Source organism: Emydura macquarii, unplaced genomic scaffold (assembly GCF_026122565.2).
Source record: "Emydura macquarii macquarii isolate MOO-44397 ecotype Brisbane River unplaced genomic scaffold, CSIRO-AGI_Emac_v2 contig_2627, whole genome shotgun sequence".
NCBI classification, from domain to species: Eukaryota; Metazoa; Chordata; order Testudines; family Chelidae; genus Emydura; species Emydura macquarii.
In genome coordinates this window covers 237,206-251,152 of record NW_027132764.1, presented here as the reverse complement: position 1 = coordinate 251,152, position 13,947 = coordinate 237,206, and the positions used below count along the sequence as shown (strand labels likewise).

General features: G+C 56.3%; 2 protein-coding genes across 7 annotated transcripts; one reads left to right on the top strand and one right to left on the bottom strand.

Annotated features, from left to right (window-relative positions):
- Positions 1-2,943: 2,943 nt before the first annotated feature.
- Positions 2,944-6,319, bottom strand: LOC137163555 (uncharacterized). Of its 4 annotated transcripts, none has more exons than XM_067563822.1 (5): positions 5,972-6,319; positions 4,052-4,138; positions 3,829-3,948; positions 3,493-3,639; positions 2,944-3,275 (listed from the first exon to the last, which is right to left on the bottom strand). In XM_067563822.1, exons 2-5 carry the CDS (start codon positions 4,055-4,057, stop codon positions 3,150-3,152), a joined length of 399 nt encoding a protein of 132 aa, XP_067419923.1. In that variant the 5' UTR covers positions 4,058-4,138; positions 5,972-6,319; the 3' UTR covers positions 2,944-3,149. The 4 variants fall into 4 exon arrangements, with proteins under 4 accessions (XP_067419923.1, XP_067419924.1, XP_067419922.1 ...); XM_067563823.1 differs by lacking the exon at positions 5,972-6,319 and adding an exon at positions 5,118-5,402; XM_067563821.1 differs by lacking the exon at positions 5,972-6,319 and adding an exon at positions 4,879-5,031.
- A 109-nt stretch (positions 6,320-6,428) lies between these two features.
- Positions 6,429-13,854, top strand: TLCD3B (TLC domain containing 3B). 3 transcript variants are annotated; one of them, XM_067563873.1, is made up of 7 exons: positions 6,429-6,618; positions 7,145-7,269; positions 8,726-8,810; positions 10,150-10,233; positions 12,497-12,716; positions 13,098-13,193; positions 13,532-13,854. In XM_067563873.1, exons 2-7 carry the CDS (start codon positions 7,248-7,250, stop codon positions 13,841-13,843), a joined length of 819 nt encoding a protein of 272 aa, XP_067419974.1. In that variant the 5' UTR covers positions 6,429-6,618; positions 7,145-7,247; the 3' UTR covers positions 13,844-13,854. The 3 variants fall into 3 exon arrangements, with proteins under 3 accessions (XP_067419974.1, XP_067419975.1, XP_067419973.1); XM_067563874.1 differs by lacking the exon at positions 6,429-6,618 and having other exon boundaries at positions 6,985-7,269; XM_067563872.1 differs by lacking the exons at positions 6,429-6,618; positions 7,145-7,269 and having other exon boundaries at positions 8,557-8,810.
- The last annotated feature ends 93 nt before the right edge of the window (positions 13,855-13,947 follow it).

The following is a 13,947-nucleotide window of genomic DNA, read 5'->3' as shown; positions in this document are numbered from 1 at the left end:
TCAATATTCTTACATCAGACTCCTATGTTCTCAAGCAACTTTTATTAATGAAAATATATTTTCCTCAGTTTGTGTGTGTATGGTGAAATGATGTTTACCAATAAAATCTAATCCTTCCAAGCCTCACTATAAAATAACAAAATGTAATATAAAATCTAAGGCAATACATACCTATATAAATGAATAAAACAAAATATATTTATGCAACACAATTATATGTAATAAACTATAATATAATAAATCAATACATATATAAGTATACACATAACAAAATACACAATAATATAGTAACACAAAAACAGTACATAGAGAAATAAAACAAGCTAATATAAAAATAAGAATAAAATCTAATAAAACAAAACAATACATTCATAAATAGAAATACAAATACATATAACAATTACCTAAAAGCAATACAGATACATATAGCAGATATAAAAATTGACTAGAAAATAAATCTATACATGTATCACCAAAGGTTTTCAAAACTGATTTGAGTTTGGATTCTTCTGTTTCTGCTTTCTGCACTTGAAACACCTTCACCCTAATCTCCAGAGGTCAGGTGCTCACTACGTTCTGAGATCCATCCCTTCATAGGGATGTATACAGATGAACACGTAGTAATGAAAACAGAGATAAATTAGCAACAAGACAATGCTTCTCTGATACACACAGCTGGTATCAGCATAAATTAATCAACATTTGGCATAAAGCAAAAAAGATTGAACCCCCCCTAATAAAAATAGCTGCATAATAGAGCAGTAAAATAAAGTTCTGTTCGAGCTAAATATGATGAGCGCCTCCTAAGTGACAATAAAACAAAAAGGAAAGTGGCAGTGACCCAATAAAACATCAATACTAATAAATAATGAAATGGCAACAAACTAGACAGAGTAATACACTGAAATTGGTAATGAAACTAAAAAAGCAAAAATCAAACTAATCAAAATAAAACAAATTCAGAATAAAACAACAGATATAAATGCAAAGAGAATGAAATAATAAACATCAAATCACTATAAATAAAACAAATACACAATAAAACAGTGATAACAGTTAATTAGGAAGAAGCCCAAAAAACATTGGATGCAGCTTTAATAAACAGGAATCTCGAGGAGGAGCAGAGAGGTTATTTTCCCTCTGGTTTTGGCACTGGTGCGATCACTGCAGGAATTCTGTGTCCAGCTCTGGTGTTCACAATTCCAGAAGGATGTTGATCAGTTGCGGTGGAGTCAGAGAAGAGCCATGAGAATGAGGAAAGGATTCGACAGTCAGCCTTACAGTATAGTGAGTTTAGCTTAACAAAGAGAAGGTTAAGGGGTGACTTGATCCCCATCTATAAGTACCTACAAGGGGAAAATATATTTAATAAGGGGCTCTTCAATGTCGCAGAGGAAGGTCTAACACAATCCAATGACTGGAAGCTGAAACTAGACAAATTCAGATAGGAAATAAGGCACAAATTTGTAACAGTGGGAGTACGTAGCCCCAGAACAATTTACCAAGGGTCACGGTGGATTCTCCATCACTGGCAATTTTCAAATCAGAATGCAATGTTTTTCTAAAAAACCTGCTCTTTAACGGAGGTCATCAGGAGGGTTCAGAGTTAACACAATATGAGCTATTGTTTCAGACATTTCTGCCCTGGAGTACAGTGGGCAACTTATCCCCATCACCTCCTATCATTTCCCCCCACAAATGGGACGCCTCAGCCTAGAGCTGTACAGTGTTATCAATAAAGTTCAGAGTTAACAGCAGTGTGGCGTTTCGTTTCAGCTGCCTTACCTACACTGGGAAGGCTGCCCCTTGCTTGTCAGCTGAGGACTGCAGGCATAGACACCTCAAAACAGGGATAGAATCATAGAGTAGGAAGGGACCTCAGGAGGTCATCTAGTCCAACCCCCTGCTCAGAGCAGGACTGACCTCAGCTAAATAATCCCAGTGAGGGTTTTGTCAAGCTGCAGCTTAAAAACCTCTAAAGATGGAGATTCCACCACCTCCCTAGGTAACCCATTCCAGTGCTTCACCACCCTCCTAGTGAAAAACATTTTCCTAATGTCCAACCTAGACCTCCCCCTGCAACTTGAGACCGTTGCTCCTTGTTCTGTCATCTGCCACCACTGAGAACAGCCTAGCTCCATCCTCCCTGGAACCCCCTTTCAGGTAGTTAAAGGCTGCTATCAAATCCCCCCTCATTCTTCTCTTCTGTAGACTGAACAAGCCTAGTTCCTTCAGCCTCTCCTCATAAGTCTTGTGCTCCAGCCCCCTAATAATTTTTGTTGCCTTCTGCAGGACTCTCTCTAACTTCTCCAGATCCTTGTTGTAGTGGGGAGCCCAAACCTGGACACAGTACTCCAAATGCGGCCTCACCAATGCCGAATAGAGGGGAATGATCACTTCCCGTGATCTGCTTGCAATGCTCCTACTAATGCAACCCAATATGCTATTAACCTTCTTGGCAACCAGGGCACACTGTTGACTCATATCCAGCTTTTTATCCACTGTTACCCCCAGGTCCTTTTCTGAAGAACTGCTGCCTAGCTCGTCGGTCCCCAGTCTGTAGCTGTGCATGGATTCTTCCTTCCTAAGTGCAGGACTCTGCACTTGTCCTTGTTGAACCTCATCAGATTTCTTTTGGCCCAGTCCTCCAATTTGTTTAGGTCCTTCTGTATCCTATCCCTATCTTCCAGGGTATTTAACACTCCCCCCAGCTTAGTGTCATCTGCGTAGTGGGATAGTGGGGTTGGGGAGCTGGTGGATAGGGACCCCCAATTCAGAGGTTCCAGGGCTAGTTGAGGGGGAGTGGTTACTGGACCCTATGGCTAATGTCTCCTCGATTTGGCCCAAATTCAGTAGACATTCTGGAAAAACTGGTGGCGAGAATATTTTCATGAGTGCCCCAGTTCTGACCCACTGATACCCAAAAGCAGACAGACACAGCAAGGCATCTCAAAGCTGCTTTATTATAAAAGTGGGGAATACAAATATTGAAGGTCATGTTACAAAATCAGAGGGGGGATCACCCCATTTGGGGGGCAGGGGATCACCATATACAGCCCCAGGGGGATTCCCCAATCCAGCTTTGGAGAGCACATGCTAGTCAGAGTCTCTAATGAGACAGTCCCCTAATTTTCCTGGCGGGGGTCCACTCAGAGCAGTTTGACCTCGAAGCAGATGCAATTGATGCTCTGGCAGTCAGGGGGCTGGTAGGCACAGGCACAGTCGCAGAGGGGGCAGCAGCGAGGGAAAGGAGGGCAGGTGCCAAGATCCCAGCCCTGCAGAGAGAGAAATCAGGGCTGTTAACCTGCAGAACTAGTCACTGCATGAAGTTAAACAGTGGCTGTTATGTGGTGGGTGGGGCCGCAGGCTGATGTTAAACAGCTGCTATTAAATACCTGCCACAGGGTATTTACAGGGATGTTTGTCCACAGGACTACCCGCCACAGGACATGTGGTGGGGGCAGTGCCCCAAAGCATTTGGGGGTCACTCACCTGGTGTCGGGGACAGCAGGCGTCCAGGCAGCGGGTGAGGGACGGGGGGCCACAGTCGCAGGCCTCAGCGCAGGCCAGGCAGCACGGGCAGGGCCCCCCCAGTACTCCCTTCTCACACCAGCAGCAGTCAATGCAGAGTCCACGCGCCTGGAGGGAAGAGGGGGTAAGAGATGGAAGGGCCAACCTGCCCCACCAGCTGACCTACCCAGCCCCGCTGGGACCACCTAGGTCTGCCCCATCTTGTAACCCCCTGAACATCCCTGCCCGACTCCCCCTCCATATCCCCTCCCTCTGCCCCCCAGTTTAGACCAATGTCCTCAGCTGGTGCCCCCTTACCAGCAGGCACTGGCGCAGCACGAGGAGGAGGAGGAGGAGGAGCAGATAGGCGGTCACGGTGATGAGGACAATGGCTGGAAGGGGCAGGAGCAGGGAGCTGGGGGGACCCAGCGTGGGGGTCTGCAGCAGGGAGAGACAGGAGAGCTGAAGCAGATCAGAGAGCCTGGGGGAGGTGCAGCAGGGGGCACAGGAAACGGGAGGTAGCAGGGGAGGAGAGACTTACAGCCATTCGTGGATGGGGGAGTGGGAGTCTTCAGAGGAATTGGGGTCTCTGTTCACTAGGGGGCTGCATGTGCACCAGTTCCTGCACCTGAGAGAGACAGACAGATCAGAGCCCCCCCCCAGCAAGTGAGGACTCGGCCCCCTAAGATGCCCCACTGAACCTCACCCCTACCCCTAAACCTACTCCCCACACCAAACCACCCTCATCCCAAAACTTGGGCAGAGGCAGGCCCGAGGGCAGGTCCCAGAGCAGCATGTCGCTGCCCCTGGCTCCGTGGTTCACTCTGAAACCTACTGACCACCCTCTACCCCAGGGGTGGGGCCTCAGCCCGTGGGAGCAAGGCATGATAGAGGCAGGCCTCACATCCTCATTAAGATGCATACACTTATGAATATTCAAATATATCATGCCTAACTACAGAGGAATATGATTAATTAATATTAATGACCCTCCGGCCCATCCCATGTCTCACAAGTGTCAATGAGCTGCAGGCACCATCTCCTCATGAATATTCATTACACCAGGGTCCCCACCTCCTTCATTAATATTAACCACAATGAATATTCATTAGACAGGGCCTGGCCACACCCCCTCGTGCATGTGAATTCCCTCCCCTCATCCATATTCCAACAGTATGCAAATTTTTAAATGGCTCCTACCTTAATATTCAAATCTGATGCATATTAATCTGGCCGCACCCCGTCGTTACTAACATTCAGTGCGTATTAACGAGGCGACGATCGTCCTCATTAACATTCGCATCTCATTAACATTGAGCCTAACCCCAGGTCATGAATATTCATGAGAACCCCGATCACCCCGCTCACCCACTCGCCGCCGCTGCCCCGACGTCCCGCGAGACCCCGCCCTGCTCTCGCGCGTCCCTCTGTTGCCATAAGCGATGGCGTCGGTCCCGCCCCGACAGCGCTACGGAGCCACGCACAGGACAAAAGTCTCCTAAGTCAGGAAATGACACCAGCTCAGGAGCCGCCATTGAACGTTGGTACCGGAAGTACGCCTTGGGCACCGGGAGAAGAAGCACTGCCGGAGGGCGCTGCATACCCACCGGAAATGATCGCATCCGACCGGAAATAGCCTCAGCTCGCGGGAATAGGAGGGAGCACGTGGGAAGGCCCCTGTCCACTGCAAGTGCAAGGGCGTGTCTCTGCCCCATAGGCCCATCAGGGAGAAACTCGCACACGTTCGGGCCTAGGCAGGACGTTTGATTGGCTACTGGTAACCATAGTGACTGAAGGGGGCAGGACAATCACCCCAAAGTGATAACGCCGATAGCGTCCAAGGGGCAGCCTGCCTGACCCCGCAATGACATCTCCTTTGCTCTGATTGGCCAATGGCTCCCAACCAATCAGAGACATGGAGTTACACGTTGAAGTCCCCCATTCGCTGATTGGCTGACGCTGCCCAGTCAATCAGAACAAAGGGCGGGCGCTTACGGCCATGATACCAATCCTCTGGTCGCCAACGGGATGAGAGCCACCAGCCAAGCAGAAAGCAGAGCGATCGCATGGGTGGGGGCAATATTCTCTCTGGAATGATTGGTTAAGATCTTGTAGCCACCGAGTCAGCAGTGAGAGGTACGGGTCTAGCCCAAAAACATGCCTCCTGCTGCGATTAGTGCTCCCCAGCCAATCAGAGAGCAGGGATACGGAGTCAAGCCTAGAGCAAAACATTGGCTACTCTCTGATTGGCCAAGAGAGACAACCAATCAGAACGCAGAAATTATGTCTAATCAAAAGGTCCTGCATCCTCAGTGGCCAGGCCCAGCCTTCCCTGCACGTGGCCCCACCTCAGCACATGGCCCCTCCGCCAGTGGCAGACTCGGCCCCCAGCATATGGCCCTTCTCCCAATCCCTCCATTAATTATATTAATGTAAATTCGAAGTTTCAGCATTTTCTCACGGCGTCTCTAGGTCTCTTCGCCCACAGCCAATCAGAATCTCCCTTTCATCCCGCGCTTCAATCTGCTCTGCCCAGCAACCAGGCCGTTCCGCGGATCTCCAATGGCTGGGCGCCGCAGCCAATCAGAAGGTGCGGCGCGACCGCCCGCTCACTGGCGCCCTCAGAACTGAAGACGACCGTTAACTGCTCTGTATCCTCGCGCTGGACCCGGCAGCTGGCGCATGCGCAAAGCCTCCCTCGAGCCACGCTTCAACGAAAGACACATGCGCATTGCAGCTCTGGCGGCGCGCCCGTGCCAGAACAGCGGAGGATCGCATGCGCTCTACAGTGGCGGCAACGCTGGGCAGGCTTCCCCTCAGAGGGATGGCGGGGGAGGGGGGGAATTGATTATTAATTTGGGGTGGGCTAAGTATATGCAAATTTATTCCAGTTTAACTCCCTTAATTGCCGGAAGTGGGCAAGGCCGTCAGGAGTTGATTAGTATGCATGAGTTAATGATATGTAAATTAGTGACGTCAATAGTCAATTCACCGTTCGCCTGCAAATATCCTCGTTAATTAATCAAATTAACGCATGTCTTATTAATACTATGGACGAATATGCAAATTAGCACAGGGCAGGATTAGATGCCAATAGTTGCTGACGAGGTAATGAGATGCAAATTTATTCACTAATTAACCAATGGCGTGCTTGCGGATTTATTGGTATGCAAATGTTTGCACAGCCCTGCACTGAGCTGGGGGGTCAGAGGCAAATGGGTTCGTTAGAGCCCGTCAGTGCCATCAGCAGGGGCAGATTAATGAGCCTCCAGGTGGTTCGTTGCTCCCTCAGTGAAGGGGGGTGGGGTTTTAACAGCATGCTAATTTATGCAAATAAGATGAAGGCGGGGGTAATTGTTGGGGAGGGACAGAATTGGGTAGTTGGGTGAGGAGGAGGGACATGGTGGAGTAGTGGGGGTGGAGTAGGGGGTATTTCTTGTGGGAGGAGCAGGGGCCAGTTTGGGGGGGAAGGCAGGGAGGAGTAGTTGAGGGCAAGGTACAGATGCTCTAGGGAACCCGTGATAGGTGGGGTGGTCTCAGGGTGAGGAAAGGGGCTAGTAAGGGGGGGTCCCCCAGGTAGGATGCTAGAGAGTCACCAGCGCCCCCTTTCTCACTGCTTTCCCTCTCCTCACAGATGGCTGTGATCTTCCTCTTCAGCTGCTGCTTCTTCCCCATCTTCTTCCTCCTCCTGCGCTGGGTGCTGTACCACACCCGGGCCTTGGGTATGGACCAGCTGCATGCCACCTATGTCGCTGCCAAGTAAGGGCATCCAGACTTCTGGCATCTAACCTGGCTCTGGGAGAGGAGTGGGGGTAGAGGGCCAGGACTCCTGGGTTCTATGAAGGGCTTAGGAGGGGAGTCTCCCTCAGCCACAAGGTGGCGCTGATGGCTCAGAAGTCTCCCCCATACAGCTGCTGATCAAAGACCCCCAGCCCTAGAGGTGACTCCAGGGTCACTGGCTCAGCAGGCACATTGCCATCTGTGAGAGGATTAGCCCTGAGCTGATTCCCCTGGTGCCCCAGGGAGAGAGAGGGGTTAAATACCCACCCTTCCAAACTGGGCCTTGACCTTGATCCCCACCTGCCTGTGCCTGTGCCAGCAGCATTATGGGATTAGACTAAAGAACCTTGTGTGTGTCTCCAGCACTGTCCTGCTGTGACTGGGGCATGTTCCCTCCTCTCTGCCCCCCGACAGCCCTGTCCAGACCTGGCTGTGACAAGGGACCAGATCCTCTCAACGCCCCCTGTTTAAATCCTGGCTTCCACTCAGTCCATATAAAGCCAGTTTAAAGCATTCAGGTGCAGATGGACTGAGCTGTACGACTCCCTGATGCAGGATATTATGTAGTCAAATGACTGGATCCACAATTGGTGTGAATCTGTGTCCCTCCATTGGCATTTACACCAGGAGTCTGGAAAATCTAGATCAATAGCCCCATGCTATCCCAGCACTGGGCTTCCTCCCCCAACATCTCTGCCGGTGCCCCCCAATCTTGCTCCGCAGCCCCTTGCTAGCCCAGTCCTAGGCTTCCCCTTTTCCCTCTGCTCTGCTGGTGCCCTTCACTCCTGACTCACAACCCCCTGCTATCCCAACTCTGGGCTCCCCCACCCCACATCTCTGCCAGTGTCCCTCACTCTGAACCCGCAGCCCCCTTCTATCCCAACCCTGGCTCCTCCACCCCACATCTCTGCCAGTGCTCCCAAATCCTGACCTACAGCCCCCTGCTACCACAGCCCTGGGCTCCCCCAGCCCAGCTCTGGTGATGCCCCTCTCTTTCCAGTTTCCAGATCCATGTTTCCTTTGCGCCTCTTTTTCCAATCTCAATGCCCCCACTGACCAACGACTGTGACCCCTATTCCACCCCCCCACCCCCGATCCCACCTCCAGCAAAGGACACTCCGTTGCTGTCCCTTTAAGTGCCTCCACCCAGCGCCTGACAGCTGCTCCCCCCTCCTTTCTCCCCCCCTTTCTCTCTGTCACAGCCGGCCTCAGAGCCGCTGCCTGGATCCAAGCAGCTTCTGTCAGCCCCCCATCACCCCCCACTACCATGTGCAGCCCCCAGGCCTGTCCCCCATCTGGCTGCAGCAAGGTCGAATCCCAGCCACACTGACCCCTCCCTCATCCCAATCCCCTCCCCCAATCTGTGTGGGTCCCCCTTTCTGCACCCCACCAGCGATGTTTCACGCCTTGGTGGCCGGGGGCATCATCTTTCCAGGACTCTTCCTGCTGGCCAAGAACAGCCTCAAGCGGCTGCCCTGGCTGCGCTGGGATGAGGCCGACGCTGTCATCATCTCTGCCAGGTACCGTGGGATGGAGGAAGGAGACAGGAGTAGAGCAGGGATGCAGGGAGGAGTGGAATGGAGGGAAGGAGACAGAGACAGAAGACGGATAAAGGAAGAGAAGCAGTGGCCGCAGAGGGATGGAGGGAAGGAAGCAGTGGCCACGGAGGGATGGAGGCAGTAGCAGCGGAGGGATGGAGGGAAGGGGGTGGTGGCCACGGAGGGATGGAGGCAGTGGCCATGGAAGGAGGGAGGGAAGGGGGCAGTGGCCGCAGAGGGATGGAGGGAAGGAAGCAGTGTCCGTGGAGGGAAGGGGGCAGTGGCAGCGGAGGGATGGAGGGAAGGGGGCGGTGGCCACGGAGGGATGGAGGCAGTGGCTGCGGAAGGAGGGAGGGAAGGAAGCAGTGTCCGCGGAGGGATGAAGGGAAGGGGACAGTGGCCGCGGAGGGAAGGGGGCAGTGGTCATGGAGGGAAGGGGGTAGTGGCCACGGAGGGATGGAGGCAGTGGCAGCGGAGGGATGGAAGGAAGGCGGCAGTGGCTGCAGAGGGATGGAGGGAAGGAAGCAGTGTCCATGAAGGGAAGGGGGCAGTGGCAGCAGAGGGTTGAAGGGAAGGGGGCGGTGGCCATGGAGGGATGGAGGCAGTGGCTGCAGAAGGAGGGAGGGAAGAAAGCAGTGTCTGCGGAGGAATGGAGGGGACAGTGGCCGCGGAGGGATGGAGGGAAGGGGGTAGTGGCCACGGAGGGAAGGAGGGAAGGGGGTAGTGGCCACTGAGGGATGGAGGCAGTGGCCGCGGAGGGATGGAGGGAAGGGGGCAGTGGCCGTGGAGGGAAGGGGGTAGTGGCCATGGAGGGAAGGAGGGAAGGGGGTAGTGGCCCCTGAGGGATGGAGGCAGTGGCAGCAGAGGGATGGAGGGAAGGCGGCAGTGGCAGCGGAGGGAAGGGGGGCAAATGCTGCGGAATTGGCTGCCCTGGGCGAGGGTTGCCAGGGCTAGAGGCCTTGGAGGGCTGACCTAGGTGCCTTGGGCTGGGATCCCCGTGAGGGAATAAGGCCCCCAGAGTCTGGGATCCCCCCACCCCTGCTCACACCAGCACATCCAAGGGGTTTCAGTGCCGTGACTTGGGGTGCCAGCCAGGCCCATAAGCCCGCCACCAGTGTCGCCACCCCTGGAGCACCAGAGCCATTTGCTCCCCGGCAGCTCTCGCTAGGCCCCTCTGCACCCCACAGCATCCCAGAGAGCAGTTGTGGGCACAGAGAAGTAACCAGCTAGGAACCCGGGGCTGTGGGTCGCAGTTGAGGGGTACCGGCAGAGGTGGGGAGATGGGGGTTGCTCCCTTTAATCCCGTGTCCCTCTCCTGCAGGCTGGTCTCCTCTGTCCAAGCTGTCATGGCCTCCACCGCTGGATACATCATCTTCAGCTCCTGCAAACACGTTATCGATGACCAGTGAGTCTGCTCTGCCAACCCGGCTCGCTCTCCACACCCCAGCCTGGCCTGCCCCGCTGGGCAGCCCTACAGTGTGGCTCCCCCTTCAGCCTGGCAGCAGTGCAGAGCATGGGGACTGCCACCCCAACGCCCGACACTGCTGGCAGTGACAGGGCCATGCCAGAGGGGGGAGCACATGCAGAAGTGCTGGCCTGCAGCAGTCACGAGCGCTGTGGAGAGCTGGGTGGGGCAGGGCACTGATTGAAGCTCCTGGCTACTCCAGGCCCCACCTTTCCCTGCAGGGGGCGCTGTGGGAGCGGGGTGCTGTTCTCTCCCCTGTCCATGGTGCTGGAGGGCCGAGACTCTGTTCAGCACAGCGGACAGTGCCCTTTCCAGGGGCTCCTTTTGCAGACTCAGGGTTAGGACCCACTGCATGGTGGGAAAGGGCTGGAGCCAGGATGCCTGGGTTCTCTTTGGGCTCTGGGAGGAGAGTGGGGTCTAGTGATTAGAACAGGGGGGCTGTGAGGCAGGACTGCTCTGAAGAGGCAGAGCCCAGTCCATCTGCTGGGGGAGCAGTGTGGGTGGGACGGACAGCGCCTCTGCCTGGCACTGGGGCAGCAGCTGGCCCAGGAGGCTCCCACCCTCTCCGCCCATGCCTTCCCCTCCCCGGGTCACTGGCCTGCTCACCTTCCCCCTTAGCTGCTGAGCTGGAATTATCCCCCGCCCCCACTCTGAGGCCTCTCCCGGGAGCACAGATGGGCAGGCGCACTAATCCCCTCGGCCCCCCCGCGGGTCAGCCTGACCCTGCAGCTGTGTGCACCAGAGCGGACATCAGCCAGGGGTAATTAGTCCCATCAGGGCTGGACCGAGGATGGGCTGGCAGGGCTCCGAGATTCTCCCCTGGCTCTGGGAGGGGAGTGGGGTCTAGTGGGTTAGAGCAGGAGGCTGGGAGCCAGGACTCCAAGGTTCTATCCCAGGTCTAGAATGGGGGGGTTCCCAGCCTGTGTCCTTACAAGGACCCCCCCCAAACCCTGTTGCACTCCAGCTGAGTTAGTGAGTGAGGGGGGCTGGGGGGCTGGTTTCCATGGCAGTTGCCCCCACACACACACTGCACCTGGAGCCTGCAGAGCCAGGAGCCTCTGACACAGTCATGGGCCCAGGTGGGGGTGAGAGAAGAGCATCATGGGGAAACCTCACACATACCCCTTCCTTCCACATCAGTGGCCAGGGGACAAGCCCAGCCCTGGTCTCCCCCCAGCTCTGCTGTTGCCCCTCACTCCCAACCCACACTCCCCCAGCTCTGCTGGTGCCCCTCATTCCAGACCTGTTCACCCCCAGCTCTGCCGGTGCTCCTCACACTTAACCCGCACCCCCCCCAGCTCTGCTGCTGCCTCTCACTCCTGACCCACAGCCCCTGAATCCTGCGTCCCACTGCAGCATCCTGGGCTGCGGCTCTGGCATGGGGCCTAATCAGCTCACACTGGGCAGAGGCCTCTGTCAGCACAATTTGGCGGCAGGACTGCGGCATGGGGGGGGGGGGGGGCAGTGGAGGGGCTGGCAGGGAGGGCCCATAGGCTGGGCACTAGTAGACTGACAAGACAACAGGAGCTGTCTCCCCAGTCAGCTGCTTCCCCTGGGGGCTAGCTGGACGTGGGGACTGCCCAATATAATGGGGGGTCACCTCCCCATATCAGGCATAAAGGAGGGATCAGGGCCCTTAGCCAGTCTCAGCCACTTATCAGAGAATGAGGTTGGGGGGCACCAGCAGGGCTGGGCGGGGGGGTCAGGGTTGGGCTAGCAGGTGATTGTGGGTCAGGAGTGAGGGGCACTGTCCAAGCTGGGGCAGGGTGTCCCCACTGGGGATCGTGGTGTGGCTGCACCATGGGCTGTGTTGGAGGCGCCCATGCCCCGGAGCTGGGAGAGGCTGCATCCCCTGTGACCTTGCAGCAGCTGGTGCCGTCAATACTCCATCGATCCTGCCAGTCCCTACGCACCAGGCCGTGCTGCCTCCTGGCTCCACCCACTCTCCAGCCCCTCCCCCACGTGCACCACCGAGTCCCCTTGGCCAGTTCTCCCGTCCCCTGGCCTTGGCACTGCTGAGCCCCTCCTCAGGGCAGCTTCCCCTGCCGTGTGCCACCCCTTCCCCCGGCGCTCCCAGCAGGGCCCCATATCTTCCTCTGCTCTGTGCACCACCTCCTTCCCCTGCCGCCCCAGCAGAGCCCCATTGCCCTTGCCATCTTCCCCCACCCTGTGTGACAGCTCTAACCTCTCTGTCTTCCCCCAGGCACTGGCTGGCGGGCACCTACACGCAGTTTGCGGTGCCCTACTTCATCTATGACATCTACGCCATGTTCCTGTGCCACTGGCACAAGTACCGGGTGAAAGGGCATGAAGCTGCAGGTCCCCGCTCGCTGCGCACCGTCACCCGTGCCTACCTGCACAAGGAGTTCCTCATGGTGCTGCACCACCTCTGCATGGTGCTGGTATGCTTCCCCATCTCCGTGGTGAGTGAGACCCCGCTACCACCGAGGGGGGGGCCGGGGCCGCACCACCTCTGCATGCTGCTGGTGTGCTCCCATCTCTGTGGTGCATGGGACCCTGATATTCCCACGGGCCGCACCACTTCTGCATGGTGCTGGTGTGCTCCTATCTCTGTGGGGAGTGGGACCCTGATATCTCAGGGGTGCTGGTGTGCGCCCCATCTCCATGGGACCCCGATACCCGTAGGGGCCATACCTCCTCTGCATGGTGCTGGTGTGCTCCCATTTCTGTGGGGAGTGAGACCCCCATATCCCCAATACCCATAGGGGGGTGGGTTGCTGGACCCCAGGGGCAGGAGGGGGCTAGTCCCCACCGGCTACCCCTCACTCCCCCTCTCCTCCCAGCTGTGGCGCCAGGGGAAGGGCGATTTCTTCCTGGGCTGCATGCTGATGGCCGAGCTGAGCACCCCCTTCGTCTGCCTGGGCAAGGTGCTCATCCTGGTGAGTACTGCCGCGGGAGGGCGGGCTGGACACCTGGGTTCTCTTGCCAGCCAGCGAGAGAAGGGGTGGGTGCCTGTATGGCTGGGTTCCATTCCCAGCTGTGTGTGTTGGGGGGGGTGAGATGGAGGGCACCTGAACGGCTGGGTTCTGTTCCCAGCCGGCACGGGGGGGGGCCACCCAGACGCCTGGTCCCAGCCGGCACAGGGGCAGGGGGCTCCTGTACACATGGGTTCTGGTCCCAGCTGGTGCAGGGGCAGGGCTGCCTGGATGCCTGGGTTCTGGTCTCAACCAGCGCAGGAGAGGGTAGCCCAGCCCCTCATCCATCTTTGTCCCCACAGTACAAGCAGCAGCACCGGCTGCTGCACAAGGTGAACGGGCTGCTCATGCTGGTGACCTTCTTCTGCTGCCGCATCCTGCTCTTCCCTTACATGTACTGGGCCTACGGGCGCCACGCTGGGCTGGCCCTGCACCGCGTGCCCCTTGCCATCCCGCCCACCTACAACCTGGGCGCCGCCCTGCTCCTGGCCCCCCAGCTCTACTGGTTCGGCCTCATCTGCCGCGGGGCCTTCCGCCTCTTCCGCCGCGCCCGGCCCAAGGAGCCTCCCGCCTTGCGCAACGGGCACGGCCCTGGGGCAAGGGCGCTGGACTAAGACCCCTCCGCCCTGCACAATGGGTACAGCCCTGGGGGCTTTGGACTCAGACCTCCCCACCCTGAACAATGGGCATGGCCCTGGGAGGCGCTGGACTGAAACCT